The sequence below is a fragment of the Manihot esculenta genome, chromosome 13, assembly GCF_001659605.2.
Source record: "Manihot esculenta cultivar AM560-2 chromosome 13, M.esculenta_v8, whole genome shotgun sequence".
Lineage (NCBI taxonomy): Eukaryota > Viridiplantae > Streptophyta > Magnoliopsida > Malpighiales > Euphorbiaceae > Manihot > Manihot esculenta.
The window spans coordinates 16,925,279-16,941,028 of record NC_035173.2 but is presented as its reverse complement, the minus strand read 5'-3'; the positions used below and the strand labels follow the sequence as shown (position 1 = coordinate 16,941,028).

General features: G+C 38.4%; 2 protein-coding genes across 2 annotated transcripts; both read left to right on the top strand.

Annotated features, from left to right (window-relative positions):
- Positions 1-7,406: 7,406 nt before the first annotated feature.
- LOC110630431 (probable mannitol dehydrogenase) lies at positions 7,407-10,345 on the top strand. Its single transcript, XM_021777937.2, has 5 exons — positions 7,407-7,532; positions 8,800-8,913; positions 9,085-9,598; positions 9,777-9,930; positions 10,081-10,345. The coding sequence occupies exons 1-5, from the start codon at positions 7,432-7,434 to the stop codon at positions 10,281-10,283; spliced, it is 1,086 nt and encodes a 361-aa protein (XP_021633629.1). The 5' UTR covers positions 7,407-7,431; the 3' UTR covers positions 10,284-10,345.
- A 947-nt stretch (positions 10,346-11,292) lies between these two features.
- Positions 11,293-12,087, top strand: LOC110629212 (fasciclin-like arabinogalactan protein 19). The gene has a single exon (XM_021776127.1). It carries the CDS (start codon positions 11,293-11,295, stop codon positions 12,085-12,087), a length of 795 nt encoding a protein of 264 aa, XP_021631819.1.
- The last annotated feature ends 3,663 nt before the right edge of the window (positions 12,088-15,750 follow it).

Below are 15,750 nucleotides of genomic sequence, written 5' to 3'. Positions count from 1 at the left end.
GAATTGAAAGAGTTAAAAGAACAGTTGCAAGAGTTGGTAGATAGAAGATTCATCCGACCGAGTACCTCACCTTGGGGTGCTCCAGTGCTATTTGTGAAAAAGAAGGATGGATCTCTCAGACTTTGTATCGACTACAGGCAGTTGAACAAGGTCACTACCAAGAATAAGTACCCGTTGCCAAGGATCGACGATCTATTTGACCAGCTAGCCGAAGCAGGTTGTTTCTCCAAAATAGATCTGAGATCGGGGTACCATCAGCTAAGGATAAGAGAAGAGGATGTATCGAAGACAACATTCAGGACCAGATATGGGCATTATGAGTTCCTTGTGATGCCGTTCGGGTTAACCAATGCCCCTGCAGCATTCATGGATCTCATGAACAGAGTTTTCAGTCAATACCTGGATCACTTCGTTATTGTCTTTATAGATGATATCTTAGTGTATTCCAGGAATGCAGAGGAGCATGCCCATCATCTGAGGTTGGTTTTGCAGACCTTGAGGGAACATGGCTTGTATGCCAAGTTCTCCAAGTGTGAGTTCTGGCTGAGGAGCATCTCCTTCTTGGGGCATGTGGTGTCAGAAAATGGAATCGAGGTAGACCCCAAGAAAGTGGAAGCTGTAGCAAACTGGCCTAGACCCACTACTGTGACTGAGATCAAGAGCTTTTTGGGTTTAGCAGGTTACTACAGGAGGTTCATTCAGGACTTCTCTAAAATTGCAACTCCCATGACCAGACTGACTAAGAAGAACCAGAGGTTTGCGTGGACCGACCAGTGTGAGGAAAGCTTTGAGGAGCTAAAGAAGAGGTTGACTTCAGCACCAGTGTTAGCTCTGCCATCTAGTAATGAAGACTTCTCAGTCTATTATGATGCGTCCCGTGTGGGATTGGGTTGTGTGCTGATGCAGAATGAAAGGGTGATTGCTTATGCTTCTAGGCAGCTAAAGAAGCACGAGTTGAATTACCCTACACATGACCTAGAGATGGCAGCGGTGATCTTTGCACTCAAGATGTGGAGGCACTACCTTTATGGGGTTAAATGTGAGAACTTCACAGATCATAAAAGCCTGCAGTACATCCTGAGCCAGAGAGATTTGAATTTGAGGCAGAGAAGATGGGTAGAACTGCTCAGTGACTACGATTGCAAGATCCAGTACCATCCGGGTAAGGCGAATGTTGTAGCAGACGCCTTAAGCCGGAAATCACTTGGCAGTTTGTCCCATATTTCAGCAGAGAGGAGGCCAGTTGTGAGAGAGCTCTTCGAGCTCATGAATGAAGGTCTACAGTTGGAGTTGTCTGGTACAGGTGCTTTAGTTGCCCAGATGAGAGTGGCACCCGTATTTCTAGAGCAGGTGGCTCAGAAACAGCATGAGGACCCAGAGTTAGTGAAGATTGCCAGGACTGTTCAGTCAGGCAAGGATAGTGAGTTCAGATTCGACAGCAAGGGGATCCTCCGCTATGGAAACAGATTGTGTGTACCAGATGACGTAGGGCTGAAAGGAGACATTATGAGAGAGGCTCATAATGCCAGATACAGTGTTCACCCTGGAGCCACCAAGATGTATCAAGATCTGAAGAAGGTTTATTGGTGGCCAGCTATGAAGAGAGAAGTGGCACAGTTTGTGTCAGCCTGCGAAATATGTCAGAGGGTGAAGCTGGAACATCAGAAGCCGGCTGGAATGCTTAACCCACTACCTATTCTAGAGTGGAAATGGGAGAATATAGCTATGGACTTCGTGGTGGGGCTACCGGTGGCGTCCAACAGATTAGACTCCATATGGGTGATTGTGGACAGACTAACCAAATCTGCTCACTTCATCCCTGTCAGGAGTGGCTATTCTGTGGATAAGTTGGCGCAGGTGTATGTAGATGAGATTGTCAAGCTGCATGGGGTTCCTGTTTCGATAGTGTCTGATCGAGGGCCCTAGTTTACCTCCAGGTTTTGGCAGAGTCTGCAGAACGCTATGGGTACCAGGTTGGATTTTAGCACTGCTTTCCATCCTCAGACGGACGGACAATCAGAGAGGACCATCCAGACAATAGAGGATATGCTCAGAATGTGTGTGCTGGATTTTGGCGGTACTTGGAGGCAGCATCTACCTTTAGTAGAGTTTGCCTATAATAACAGCCATCATGCCAGCATAGGGATGGCCCCATATGAAGCTTTGTATGGAAGGAAGTGCAGGTCGTCTGTCTGTTGGGAAGAAGTAGGAGAAAAGGCCTTGGCAGGGCCTGAGCTAGTAGAGATCACCAGCAGAGTGGTGCCCATAATCAGAGAAAGGATCAAGACTGCTGCAAGCAGGCAAAAGAGTTATGCAGACATCCGCAGAAGGCAAGTAGAGTTTCAGGAGGGGGATTTGGTATTGCTCAAGGCGTCTCCGATGAAAGGGGTGATTCGGTTTGGGAAGAAAGGTAAGGTAGCTCCACGGTACATCGGACCCTTCGAAGTCTTGCAGAAGATTGGGAATGTATCGTACAAGCTGGATTTACCTGCTTCAATGGAAAGAATCCATCCGGTTTTTCATGTTTCTATGTTGAGGAAATTCGTGTCAGATTCGGGAAAGGTTCTTAGTGAGCCTGATGTGGAGATCCAAGAGGATCTCACCTATATTGAGCAGCCGGTACGGATCCTAGACACTCAAATCAGAAAGCTAAGGAACAAGGAAATCCCGATGGTGAAAGTCCTTTGGAATCACCACAACATCGAAGAGTGTACCTGGGAGACACGGGAGTCCATGCTCCGGCAATATCCTCATCTCTTCTAAGGTGAGTTTTTATGTGCTTTGCATGAATGTTTATGTTTTATGCCATGTCATGTTTGTTTGGTGAACATTCGGGGACGAATGTTCTTAAGGGGGGAAGAATGTTCTTAAGGGGGGAAGAATGTAATACCCGGCTAGACTCCGGTATCAGAATTCCTACCGTCCGGTGGAATCTCGGATGTCGGAAACCTCTAGAAGGGTAAAACCATGTTTTCATAAAATGTTTTAATGTATTTTATGGTTTTAAGCAAGAAAGAAATTAAGTTTTGAATGAAAATAGTCTTGAGAGGAAGGCTCAGGTTCGGCCGCCGAACATGCATGCACTTCGGGAGTGCTTTAGGCCGCCGAAGGCATAAGTGAGGGAAGTTCAGGTTTGGCCGCCGAACATGGCATGCATGCGGAGGCACGTTAGGCCCCCGAAAGTGGCCTGGTCAGCCACCTATAAAAGGGTCCCCTTGTCCGAATGGGCGAACTTTTCTCCCCATTTTCGGCCAAGGTGAGCTCTCTGTCGTCCCTCATCGATTTTGAGTCCCTTTCTTCAAATCTTTCATGATTTTCATGAGTTTTCACTTTGTTTTGAAGATTTTGAGCATCAAAGCAAGTTTTGAGGCTTGGAAGACTCAGGAGCTCTTTCCCTTGGTTCTCCAAGTTTAGGTCGTCTCTCTCTCTATCTTCAAGAGGTAAGAGCCGATCTTGAGCTTATAGTATGTTTTAAACAAGTTTTAAGTTGATTCATGGGGTAGAAATGCATGTTTAGGTTAGTTGAGCTTTGTTAGGTTTTATGTGATTATATGGGCAATGTGTGTTGGATATGCATGTTTGATGTGTTGTAGTTGGGGTTTAGGATAGTTTGAGACCCCTAGGTGTTGATGTATGTGTGTATGCATGTTTTGGTAGAGTTGGATGCATGATTGGAAGGTTTGGGAGGAAAGTGTGCAGAGAAGAGCTGAGTTTCTGCCCTTTGGGAGAAACCAGGTTCGGCGGCCGAAAGGATTTTCGGCGGCCGAAAGGATTTTCGGCAGCCGAAAGGATTTTCGGCCGCCGAACCTGTCTGTGCGGCAAGCCTTTCGGCTGCTGAAGCCTACCCCCGAAAATGGACTTTCGTCTCTGGAGGGCACTTTCGGCCGCCGAAGGTGCCGCCGAACCTGCATGACTTTTGCCTCTGGAGGGGCTTTCGGCTGCCGAACCTGCCGCCGAAAGTGCCCTGTTCAGCCTTCCTTTGCATGTTTTCTATGGATGTTTTGAGGTGTTTTAGGGGGTTTTTGGGGAGTATTTTAGAGTCATGATCATAGATGTTTGGTCCCTCATTTGAGTCCCCCTGTGTAGGTTCGGACCCGAGGAACCGAGGACCCCAGCAGTGAGATAGCTGCTTTCGAGTCTTGTCAGAGCTAGCCAGAGGTGAGTGGAATAACTCTCTATGTTTTCAAAGCAAATAATGAACGTTTTAACATGATTCACGCATCATGAATGCCATGAGATACATTAGGGTGCTTGCATTAGAATTCACGAATATGTCGCATTGCACATTATGTTGTTGATGTGGATGAATGTTGAATGATCCATTAGCCCTTATACGGTATGATATGACAGACTATGGAAGTCCGGGTGAGCCTGCACCACGCCCCCGGCATGACTGGATATGTATGTTATGCTATGGAAGTCCACGTGTGCCTGCACTACGCCCCTGGCATAATTAGACTGTATAGAGGGCTAAGTGGTGACAAGTTCATCCTTGATGTGAAATGTTTGTGTTGTGATGCATTCCATGATATCATATGTTTTAAATGCTATGTTTTATTATTCTGCTCATTGGGCTCTAGTAGCTCACCCCTCTCCCTTAACCCCCAGGTTTGTAGGTACAGGGTAGACTAGGAGGTCAGCAAGAGTAATGAAGTCATGGTCATGTAATAGCTAGTGTGGACATGATAAATGTTGATATGTTATATTGAGTACAGTTATGTATAAGTTTAGTATAGAAATGTAATGTAATGAGATCTATTGAGGTTCATAGTTGTGCTTGACCCTAGTATGTTGTTAATCCCTTTGAGTACATGATTTTAATGATGCTTATGTAACCAAACTCAATATATGTGATGTCACCCCATTGGGGCACTGTTGAGACTCCAAAGAGGAGTTAATGTTTATGATCATGTTATGTATAGTGCATGCACAGGTTGAGTTTGATGAATGAATGTAAAGAAAAGTTCAAATTTTTATGTATGTTGTTGATCATGTGTGGAATTAAACAGGTTTACAGGATGAATGTTAGGCTTGCTACGGGTCCCGGCGGCCTTATGCCGACCTGGATCCTAGCGCCGGTAGCGGTCCGGATTTTCGGGTCGTTACATTGACTAGCCCTGGTGAGTTTCTGGTCATTTTCCTCCTTGCGAACTTCACTTGCTCGTTTAGCAGTCCGTTTCGCCTTCGCCGATCATAAAAAATTCTCGTCCGCCTATAGTGGGCCTTCTTCCTTTTCAAACATTTTGGATTATGGGGGTGATTGTAATAATAGTGACAAATTCCTTAGAGACTTTTTGTAAAACGAGACCAATGCCTAGACACGTGGCTTGGCTCATACCCGCCTTGTGGCCTAGGCATGAAATGCCTTAGATTGTGAAATGGGACTAACACTCGGTTGGTCGACCTGACGAAGCCTGCCTTGTGGCCTGGCTATGAAATGCCTTGTTATGTAGAACTAACACCCGGATGGCCTGTCGAATTTCCACTTTGTGGCTTGGTATGAGATGCCTTGTTATGTGGGACTAACACCCAATTGACCTGACAGATTCTCGATTTGTGGTTTGGCATGAGATACCTTGTTATGCAGGACTAATACCTGGCTAGCTTGATAGATTCCCGACTGTGACCTTTTAGTGAGACTAACATCCGAATGGCCTGACGGATTCTTGCCTTGTGTCATAGTATTAGATGCCTTATTAAGGGGGACTAACACCCGAATGGCCTGATGGATTCCCGCCTTGTGGCCTTTTAGTGGGACTAACACCCGGTTGATCGGCCTGGTAGAACCCACCTTGTGCCTTGGCTATGAAATATCTTGTTATGTGAGACTAACATCTGGATGGCCTGATGGATTCCTACCTTGTGGCCTGACATGAGATACCTTGTTATGCGGGACTAATGCAATGCCTTGTTATAAGGAACTAACACTCGGATGGCCTGATGAATTTTCGCCATGTGGCTTAGCATGAGGTGCCTTGTGATGCAGGACTGGCACCCGGATGGTCTGACGAATTCCTGCCTTATGGTCTGACATGAGATGTCTTGTGATGCTGGACTGACACCCGGATGGCTTGATGAATTTTTGCCTTGTGTCCTGGCATGAGATTCCTTTTATTGTGGGACTAACACTTGGATGGCTTGACAGATTTCCACCTTGTGGCTTGGCATAAAATGCCTAGTGTTGTAGGACTAACACTCGGATGGCCTGACGGATTCCTACCTTGTGGCCTGCCTTAATTAGTGTGACCGACACCCAAATTATGGCATGAAGGAACCCGCCTTATAGTCTTTAATGAATACTCTTTAATCCTTTTTGAATAAGGCGACCCCCTCGTTCCTTGTCACTGAATAACATATGAAAAATACATTATTAATTGTTATTGTACAAATATTCCAGGAGTGAGGAATGACTCGGCCATCTAGTTTGGTCAGTTTATAAGACCCTAGATGAATAACCTTCGAGACCTTGAATGATCTTTTTCAGTTTTCGCCTAATTTACCAAACTCGACATTTGTTGCATTTTTTCTTTTAAAGACTGAGTCCCCCACATTAAAAGCATATGACTTGACCTTACTGTTGAAAACTGTGGTCATTTTGCTTCTGTGAATCGCCATTTTGATTGCAGCATTTTCTCGTAAATACTCGGCTTGATTCAAATTGAATTGCATTTCTTCATAACTTCCTGAAATCTCAGGAGTGCTTGCATGCGCTTGACATCGATGACACCTTTGGACAAGCTCTTTTGCGTCTGTCATTATCATTGGCCAATAGTATCTTTGTCTGAATGCTTTCCGGCCGATTGTCCAAACTCCTTCGTGGTCTCCACAATTCCTTCATGAATTTTTTTAAGGATTCGTGGTCTCCTCAATTACCTTCATGAAGTTTTTTGATGATTTATCAGCTCTCATCTTCTGTTACATATCATAGCCATAGTTGAATTGAGAATCTCCTGTACAACTGACCATTAATAAGTGCATATTTGGAGAATTTTTATATTACCTATTTAGCCGACCATTTATCAGTCGACAGATCATCCTGTGTCAAAAATTTATACATGGATATCATCTATAATTTTTCTTCTCCTGTCATCACCGTTTTTACTATTAGAAAATCAATCTCTTTATTATCACCTCTAACCACATGGAAAAATTTGCAGTTGCCTTTAAAATATTAATCGGTAATTTTAGTTATATATTATTTAAGTTTTTAATTTTATATATTTATATTATTTATTCAGTTAAAAAAATAAATATTAAATAATTAATTATGATGCAATACATGCACCCAATAAAAAGGTGACGAACGACTAGGTGAATCATAGGCATGAACGGTGTAGAAGATAGCTTATCCCTTGCTATAAATACTCTAGAGTCTATCTTGCTATCATCCATTTCAATTGCAGAGATATCGAGTGCAGAGAAACAGGGAAAATGGCAAAATCACTAGAATCACAAATCCCACAACAAAAGGCTTTCGGTTGGGCTGCCAGAGATTCGTCTGGAATCCTCTCTCCCATCCATTTCTCTCGAAGGTATCTATTTTTCTTTCTCTTCTTCTTGTAAGTGTTTCGTTTTCTTCGCATTTTCCTTCTTCTGATGGAATCGAAAAGAAAAGGAATGGGTTTCATCTCTTCCCTTTAGATTTGGTTAGTTATCAGAATATGCTTTGAGGCTTTTATTTTATTTTTTAAAGTCTCTCTCTTATAGTCCTATTTATTTTAGTTTATTGTGTTTTTGTTTATATTTTATTATTAGGGTGGATTAAATAAATAAATAAATTTAAATAAATCCGTATACTTTTATTCAATTTTTTTGTCAATTAACTTCCTTTATTCTTTTTAAAGATCAAATAAATCTTAATTCAATATAATATTTTTTTAATAATAAATATTTTTATAATAAAAATTATTTATCATTTCTTATATATATTTTTTTTAAAAATTTATATCAATTAAAATTCTAAATTTTTATATTTCAAATTTTAAAAAATAATATTTTATTTTTTAAAAATATTATATTAAATTGAGACTTATATAAAGTATATAATTTAATTGGCCAATAAAAATTAAATTAATTTATTTAACTTTTATTTAAAGTGATTTATTTGATTTTATTAACACTTTTATTTGAGTTTATTTGACTTTTTAAACCTTTAAATGAAAATATAGTATAAAGATTTAATTAAATTTATTTCTTTAAGAAAACTGTTGTTATTGTTATTAATAATTCCATATATCTTGATTCGTATCTTAGTTTAGGCATTAGTATTTAAGAAAAAGACTAAAATAGTTTGGAAAAAATGTTTTAATGGATTTTTCAAAATATTGAAAGTGTTAAGAGTGATTAGTTTCAAGAACTAAGTTTGATTTGCATGCAGAAAATATTTTTCATTTAAAATATTTTTACACAAAATAACTCATTTTTCATTATTGAAAAAATAAAATCCATTAATAAATTTATATTTTAATTTTAATAAAATTATCAAAATATGAAAAACGACTCCTCGAAACGACTTAGGTCATTTTCTTAATTTTCTCTAATTCTAGGATGTGGCAAATATCATGAAATGCAAAATATTTTTCATGAAATAATGGAAGATAAATTACTATTTATTTAAAATTTGACTAACAAAATATATATATTGAAATAATTAAAAGTGAATGGGACGCATAAAGTATCTAACAAAATAAAAAACATATGGGTAAATAAATAGTAGTAATAGCAGGACGTTCTTGCAAATCTCTCATGTTATTATATTATTATTATCAATTACTATAACTGAGTTTTGAACTTTGGCAGGGAAAATGGTGTTGAAGATGTGAGTGTAAAAATCATGTACTGTGGTGTGTGTCACTCCGACTTGAAATTTTGCAGGAACGATTGGGGTATTACCCGTTACCCTCTTGTTCCAGGGTATGATTTCCTCTTTTATATGCTTTTCCCAGATATTTAACATTTGATTTACCTAACGGGATTGCAATTTTTTTCTTATTTATTTTGTCCATTGATATTCGCTCTGTAACTAAATGTTTTCTTTGATATTCACGTTTGGGTTAATACCCTTTGGTCTTTCGCTTCTTACAGGCATGAAATTGTCGGCACTGTGACAAAAGTTGGGAACAATGTGAAGAAATTTAAAGTGGGTGATAGGGTCAGTGTTGGGGTTATGGCAGGCTCCTGCATGTCATGCGAGTACTGCAACCAGGGTCTGGAAAATTACTGCCCTAGAATTATATTTACTTACAACTCCATTGACATTGATGGGACGATCACTAGTGGTGGTTATGCGGATTCCATTGTTGCCAACCAACACTTTGTGTTTCACTTTCCTGATGGCTTACCTTCTGATGCTGGTGCACCATTGTTATGTGCTGGGATCACAGTGTACAGTCCAATGAAATATTATGGAATGACTGAACCAGGAAAACATTTGGGAGTAGCAGGGCTCGGTGGGCTTGGACATCTCGCCGTGAAGATTGCTAAGGCCTTTGGGTTGAGAGTTACTGTCATTAGTTCCTCACCAGGTAAGGAGAGTGAAGCAATTAGTAAACTTGGCGCTGATGCGTTCATCGTTAGCAGCGACTCGGAAAAAATGAAGGTATTTGTCAACCGGCTTATCAATTATATACAAAATTTGAAACTACAAATGAATATAGAAATTGCTTCTAATGCTTGCTTAACAATCTAACATGTTCTACAAAATGTTAGAATGAGAAATGAACTACAAATTATAACATTTGTGGGAGATGCCGTTGATTTATGTTGCCAGTGTGCAGGGAGCTACTGGAACTATGGATTACATCATTGATACAGTGTCTGCAGTTCATCCCCTGGCACCGCTTCTTAGTCTGCTCAAGGCAAATGGAAAGCTTATCACATTAGGCTTACCTAATAGGCCCCTGGAGCTGCCTGTTTTTCCTCTGGTTTTGCGTAAGTTGATTGTTACTGATCCTGAAACTAAATGGCATAGAACCAGTAACTAGGGTTATAACAAGTAAAAGAAAATATTTAATTTCATATGAGATCGAGCTTGTGATACCCTTTTTCAAATGCATATGTAAACGAATAAAACTATGTCAGGGCGGAGGCTCGTCGGAGGAAGCAACATAGGATCGGTAAAAGAGACTGAGGAGATGCTGGAGTTTTGTGCAAAGCACAACATAACTGCAGATGTTGAAGTGATCAGAATTGATGAAATCAACAAAGCCATGGATAGGCTTGCCAAATCTGATGTCAAGTACCGATTTGTGATAGATATGGAAAGCTCCTCATCTCAGCCATGAACTTATCTGTTTCTAAATCTTTTGTTTTGGGCCAAGTTATACTGTACTGTTCCTACTCTTTCTTCCCTCTGATATGTGTGAATTGTTAGGTTTATTAGATAGTTCTTAGGGGTAGCTGTAATCTCTGTAAATTATCTGTATGAAGAGAAGAGGAGCTTTTGTAAATTGGTGTATTGTAATAAATAACAGCCTCTTCCTCTTTTGTTTTTTGTTTTTTTTTCCTTTTCCAAGCCTCTTCCTCTCTTTGTTTCTCTTATTCTTGGATTTTTTTTATTAGATTCAAGAAGATTGGCCATGATATTCAAGGAAGATTATTAAATTTCCTAGATATTCAAGAAGATTGGCTGTTAATAATTTTTGTTAATTAAAATTAATTTTTATTAAAGTTCCGTTTATTTTCTTAGAAAAATATTTTTTATATTTTTTGGTTCTCTTTATTTTTGAAAAAAATATTTTTTTTATATTTTTTGAGTTTAAAATATTTAAAAATTTTAGTCAATAAAAATTATTTATTAATAAAAAATAATTTATTTTAAAAAATAAATTTAATTAATAAAAAATAATTTATTTAAAAATTTATTTTTTTTATATTTTAATATTTTTATTAAAAATTTCATATATAAATTTATTAATAAATTTTATTTTTTAAATTAAAATTAAATAATATAAAATAAATTATCTTATTAAAAAATATTTTTTAAATATAAATTATTTTATGCTGAAAGAGTCTAAATTATTAAATTTATTGTCAATTAAACAACATTGCTCACGTAATATTGCCGCTTGTATTGTATACAAGAAAATTCCACTGAAAATGGGCCTAAAGTTGAATTGAAACAAGTCAGGCTCCATCTCAACACACTATATTTGTCATCCAACGGCTACCATCCCATTGAAAGAAAAAGTTCTACAACTTCCGCGATACATGGAATAAGAACTCTATCACCATCAAGAACTCAAAACCAAAGCCCGCCAACGCCAACCGACTCAACCTTCTCTCCCTGCAACAATGGATAATCTCCTGCTTTTCTTTACTCTGTTTATTCTCGGCTCCAAAACCGCCACGGCCAGTCTCACGAGCCAACAGCTCGACTCCGCCTTGTTCGCCCTCCGATCTCGTGGCTACACCCTCTTCCCCAACGCCATCACCACATCGGATCTCCGCCTCCTCCTCCTCTCTTTAAATTTCAAATTTACCCTCTTCTCCCCTCCGGACCCTCTCATATACTCTCTTGACCTCTCCTCCACCGCCCCTCTTTACATCCGCTCCCTCCTCCGCCATATGTCCCCTTTACGCCTCTCCATGTCCGACCTGCGAAGTATCCGGGGCAGTCCTTACCTTGACACTCTCGTCCCTCCTAACCGTATCTCCATCAACAAGTCTATTTTTACTGATAAGGGTACCGTTTCAGAGTCTCTGACGTTGGATGGAGTTCGGGTCTCGGTTCCGGATATTTTTATTGGGACGGACATTGCGGTGCATGGTCTCGAGGGGATTCTTGTTGCCGGGGTTGAGTCTAATTTCCAGGAGGAGCATATTGATCGTCGGTGTGATCCACCGCTCATGTCTCCAGTAGCTTCTTGGTCTCGGAATTCTCCAGCGAGTTCTCCAACGGCGGAGGTTGTATTGAGGGGATATGAAACCCGGAGTCGAGGCCAAAGAAGAAGGATGGGAAGCGTGGTTATCGGAAAGCGAATCGGCGAGGGTTTCATGGTGACCTCAGCAATGAAAGGGCACACAGTAATTTTGCCGTGTCATTTGCTGCGAGTTCTAGAAGGACAGGCAAATATGAATTCAGCATAGACGCTGATTGGATGCTGAGAAAATTGATAGACAGAGCGAGAAAACACTTTCTCAGCAATCAAACATAGGGTGAAAATTTCATTTTCTGATGTGTAGATTAGTTTTTAGCGAGTATTAAGAAACAATTCTTGGATTGGAGGGTTGATGTTGTAAAGTAGTAGCAATTTGGATAATTGTGATTTTTTGAAATCCAATAATGGATTATTGAGTTTTTTTTTTATTCATGTATCATAATAAAAATAATTATCAAATGATCATAGAGTTTAAAAATATTTTTAAATTTTATGTGTTAAAAGGATGTGCGATGTATGAATAAAAATAATTATTAAATCACGCAAAATTCAAAAATATTTTTAAATTTTGTATGTCAAAAGAATGTGCTCTTTCGTGGCTGATGCGTGGCATGTTCGGCATCTTGGGTGCCGAACACGCCTATGTGCAGAGATGTCATAGGGGTGCAAAGACTATGACATTGTGTGCAGTGGACATGTTTGTGTGCCCAACTTGTCCAACGTTCCGCAATTAACACCAATGGCTAATTCACTAGTTTTAATGCCGAGCTACACGTCCCACTCCCCCCGGTCTCTATAAATTGTTATCTCCTTATTCAATTACAATCAACCTCCCATCTTTATCAGACTTATTTTTTGCTCCATCTCATCTCTTATTTGCTCTCTACTTCTATGATCTTGCATATTTTTTATGTAATTTTCGATACAACTCAGTTCTTTTTTTCTACAAATTTCATAAAATTATCATATCTACTTGTTTTGACTCGACTATAAAAAAAATACCGGTAAGTTTTAAATTTTTTTAATTCTAAATTTAAATTATTTTTTATTTTTATAGTAAATTTTGTAAAAATAATAAATTCTTAATATAAATTTTTTTTTTGCAGGAATTGGAAAATTTGATTTCATTGGTCATATCAGTGAAAACTTGATACAATGATTCATATTTAAAAGGTAAATACATAAAAAATCACAATTTTTTTAAATAAATATATTATATTTATTGTGTCTAATTTTAATTTATTGTAATTTTAAAAAATAAAAAAGTTTTTTTATCAATTATAGAAATATTGAATTTACCTGTTCTTTTTTATTTTTTATCAGAAAAATGTCAGTTTTCTGCATATGCTAATATTCATTGGGATGTAAATATTATAAATAGTTCTATGGATACGATTATAATGGAGGTTTTCCAAAAATTATTCCAATGGGTAAACGGATAAGTTTTAATCAATTGGTCGGAAAAATTGCTCGTGCAATTAAATTATCCGAGAATAATGAATATATAGAGACAATTAGTTTTAGAAAGTCTACAATTGTGAATGGATCTTTAAAATTTGAATGTATGGAGATATGGGGTGAATGATGTATCTAGTATGTTTAATTACTTATATCAAATTGGTGGTCTACCTGGTATAGAAATATATGTTAAGATACTTTATTGTGTTGATACGACAAATGAGGATGCTGATATAGGTCCATTTGAAACTGTTATGGAATCAAATGTTGAACAATGTGAAGAGCAAAATTTAGTGGATGATTATGATTTACTGATAGTCTTGGAGGGCCATCAAATAATTTATCTGATAGAGTAGAGAATGAGGATGAGGATGACGATGTCGATGACGATGACGATGACGATGACGATGACGATGACGATGACGATGACGATGATTCATGGATGTCTACTAAGAATGACGATGATGATAATGGTCATGAGGATAGTGAGAATGAGTCTCGATCGTTCTTTTTGGGATTCATCTAAAAAGTTTTCAGTTGGGATGATATTTTCTTCGAGAGATGCAGTGGCTGCGGTTGAAAAGAATATCACCTAAGACATCATCATCAATTTTGTTACCATGAAACAAGGGAGAAGACTTATTCTATAAAGTGTAAAGACAAAGACAGTGGGTGTGCATGAAGGCTTTGAGCATCCAAGAAAGAAGGAGAGGATATATGAAGAATTACGAGATATAATGGGGTGCACACATGTACAAATCCTCAGTTGATGAAAAACCATAGCCAATTGGATGAAAATTTCATTTGCCCATTCATCTTTACATTAATTGAACAGCAGCCTAATATAAAAATTGCTGCCTTACAAGCCGAAGTGAGGGATAAATTTGGGTACGAGCCGTCTTATCAAAAAACATGGAAAGCAAAGTAGAAGGCAATTGAAAGGTTTTATGGGGGGTTGGGATGAATCATATAGTTGTTTGCGTAGATTTATGACTGCTCTTCATCATTTTAACCCAGAAACAATATACATGATTGAAGATAATCTACATTGGATAAATAAGCGATTAAATCTTATGTGTCGTGTACTTGACCGTATGTTTTGGGCTTTTAAGCAATTGATTGAGGGATTTAAACATTGCCGACTTGTAATATCAATCGATGAGACATTCTTATATAGAAAATACACTGGTTGTATACTGTATGCAACCGCACTCGATGGAAATAATCAATTGTTTCCATTAGCTTTTGTCATTGTTGATAAGGAGGACGGTGACAATTGGTCGTGGTTTATGGATTGCTTAAGGATCTTTGTGACCAATCGAGAAGACTTGTGTGTAATTTCAGATCGTCATGCTGGAATTCTTAAGGCGATGCAGAAAGATTGGTGACAATCTCCAACTGGTCATCATTATTACTGCATCCGACACGTTTTGAGTAATTACAACAAGACATTAAAAAATGCAACAATAAAGGAAGCGTTGCGCAGGCAGGTATTCATCATGTTTTAATATGAAGTTTACGTTATTTTTTTAATTTAATGTCACTTTTGTCTAATGCTAATTTTACTTTGATGAACTTGTCATTTATATCAGCAAATGAAAACCAGAAGAGAAAGTTTTACAAGACAATGAATAATATTCGGGAGGTGCACCCTGAATCATATGATTGTGCAGTGAAGATAAATCTAGAGAAATGGACGAGATCACACGATGGTAGACAAAGGTATGGCGTGATGACAACAAATATGGTTGAATTCCTAAATGGCATGATGAAAGAATTTCGGGCATTGCCTATAATAGCAATGGTTGAAAAAATATTTTTCCAATGTATCCATTATTTTGATACGCGGAGGACAATATTTTTTGATCAACAAAATAAGGGATAAGTTTTCGGTCAGTCTTGCAGTGAAACACTGCGTGCTAACGCAATTAAAGCGAATGGACATAGATTTAGACGGTTCAACAGTCAGACAATGGTTTGCGAAATAATTACTGCAAATGGTAGGCAAAAGCAAGTAGTGAAACTCATGGATCAAACATGCACATGTGGCAAATTTCAGGAGATAATGATACCGTGTTCACATACTATTGCTGCATGCATGTCACATTCAATTGACTACGAACAATTTGTATCTGACTATTATAAATTGGATCGTACCATCCAATGTTACGCGTACACATTCCATCCTCTTGGACATCCTGACTATTGGCATGTAGCAGATAGATTTCCTCTTGTGCCTGACATTTCTAGAATAAGGAAGAAGGGACAGCCTAGATCTTTTAGGATACGTAATGAGATGAACCGGAGGTCAAACAAAATAAAAGAAACGTTTAGAGTCCATTATTCTATATGTGGCAGGGTGGGGCATAATAAGAAAACTTGTATGGGTGGAGAATCAAGTAGATAAATATTG

Bases quoted from the DNA above. Each gene is read 5' to 3' on its own strand.
- LOC110630431 (XM_021777937.2), top strand. From the start codon at position 7,432: ATGGCAAAATCACTAGAATCACAAATCCCACAACAAAAGGCTTTCGGT. The intron at 7,533-8,799 runs GTATCTATTTTT...GAACTTTGGCAG, and splicing joins CCCATCCATTTCTCTCGAAG to GGAAAATGGTGTTGAAGATG. The intron at 9,931-10,080 runs GTAAGTTGATTG...AAACTATGTCAG, and splicing joins TGTTTTTCCTCTGGTTTTGC to GGCGGAGGCTCGTCGGAGGA.
- LOC110629212 (XM_021776127.1), top strand. From the start codon at position 11,293: ATGGATAATCTCCTGCTTTTCTTTACTCTGTTTATTCTCGGCTCCAAA.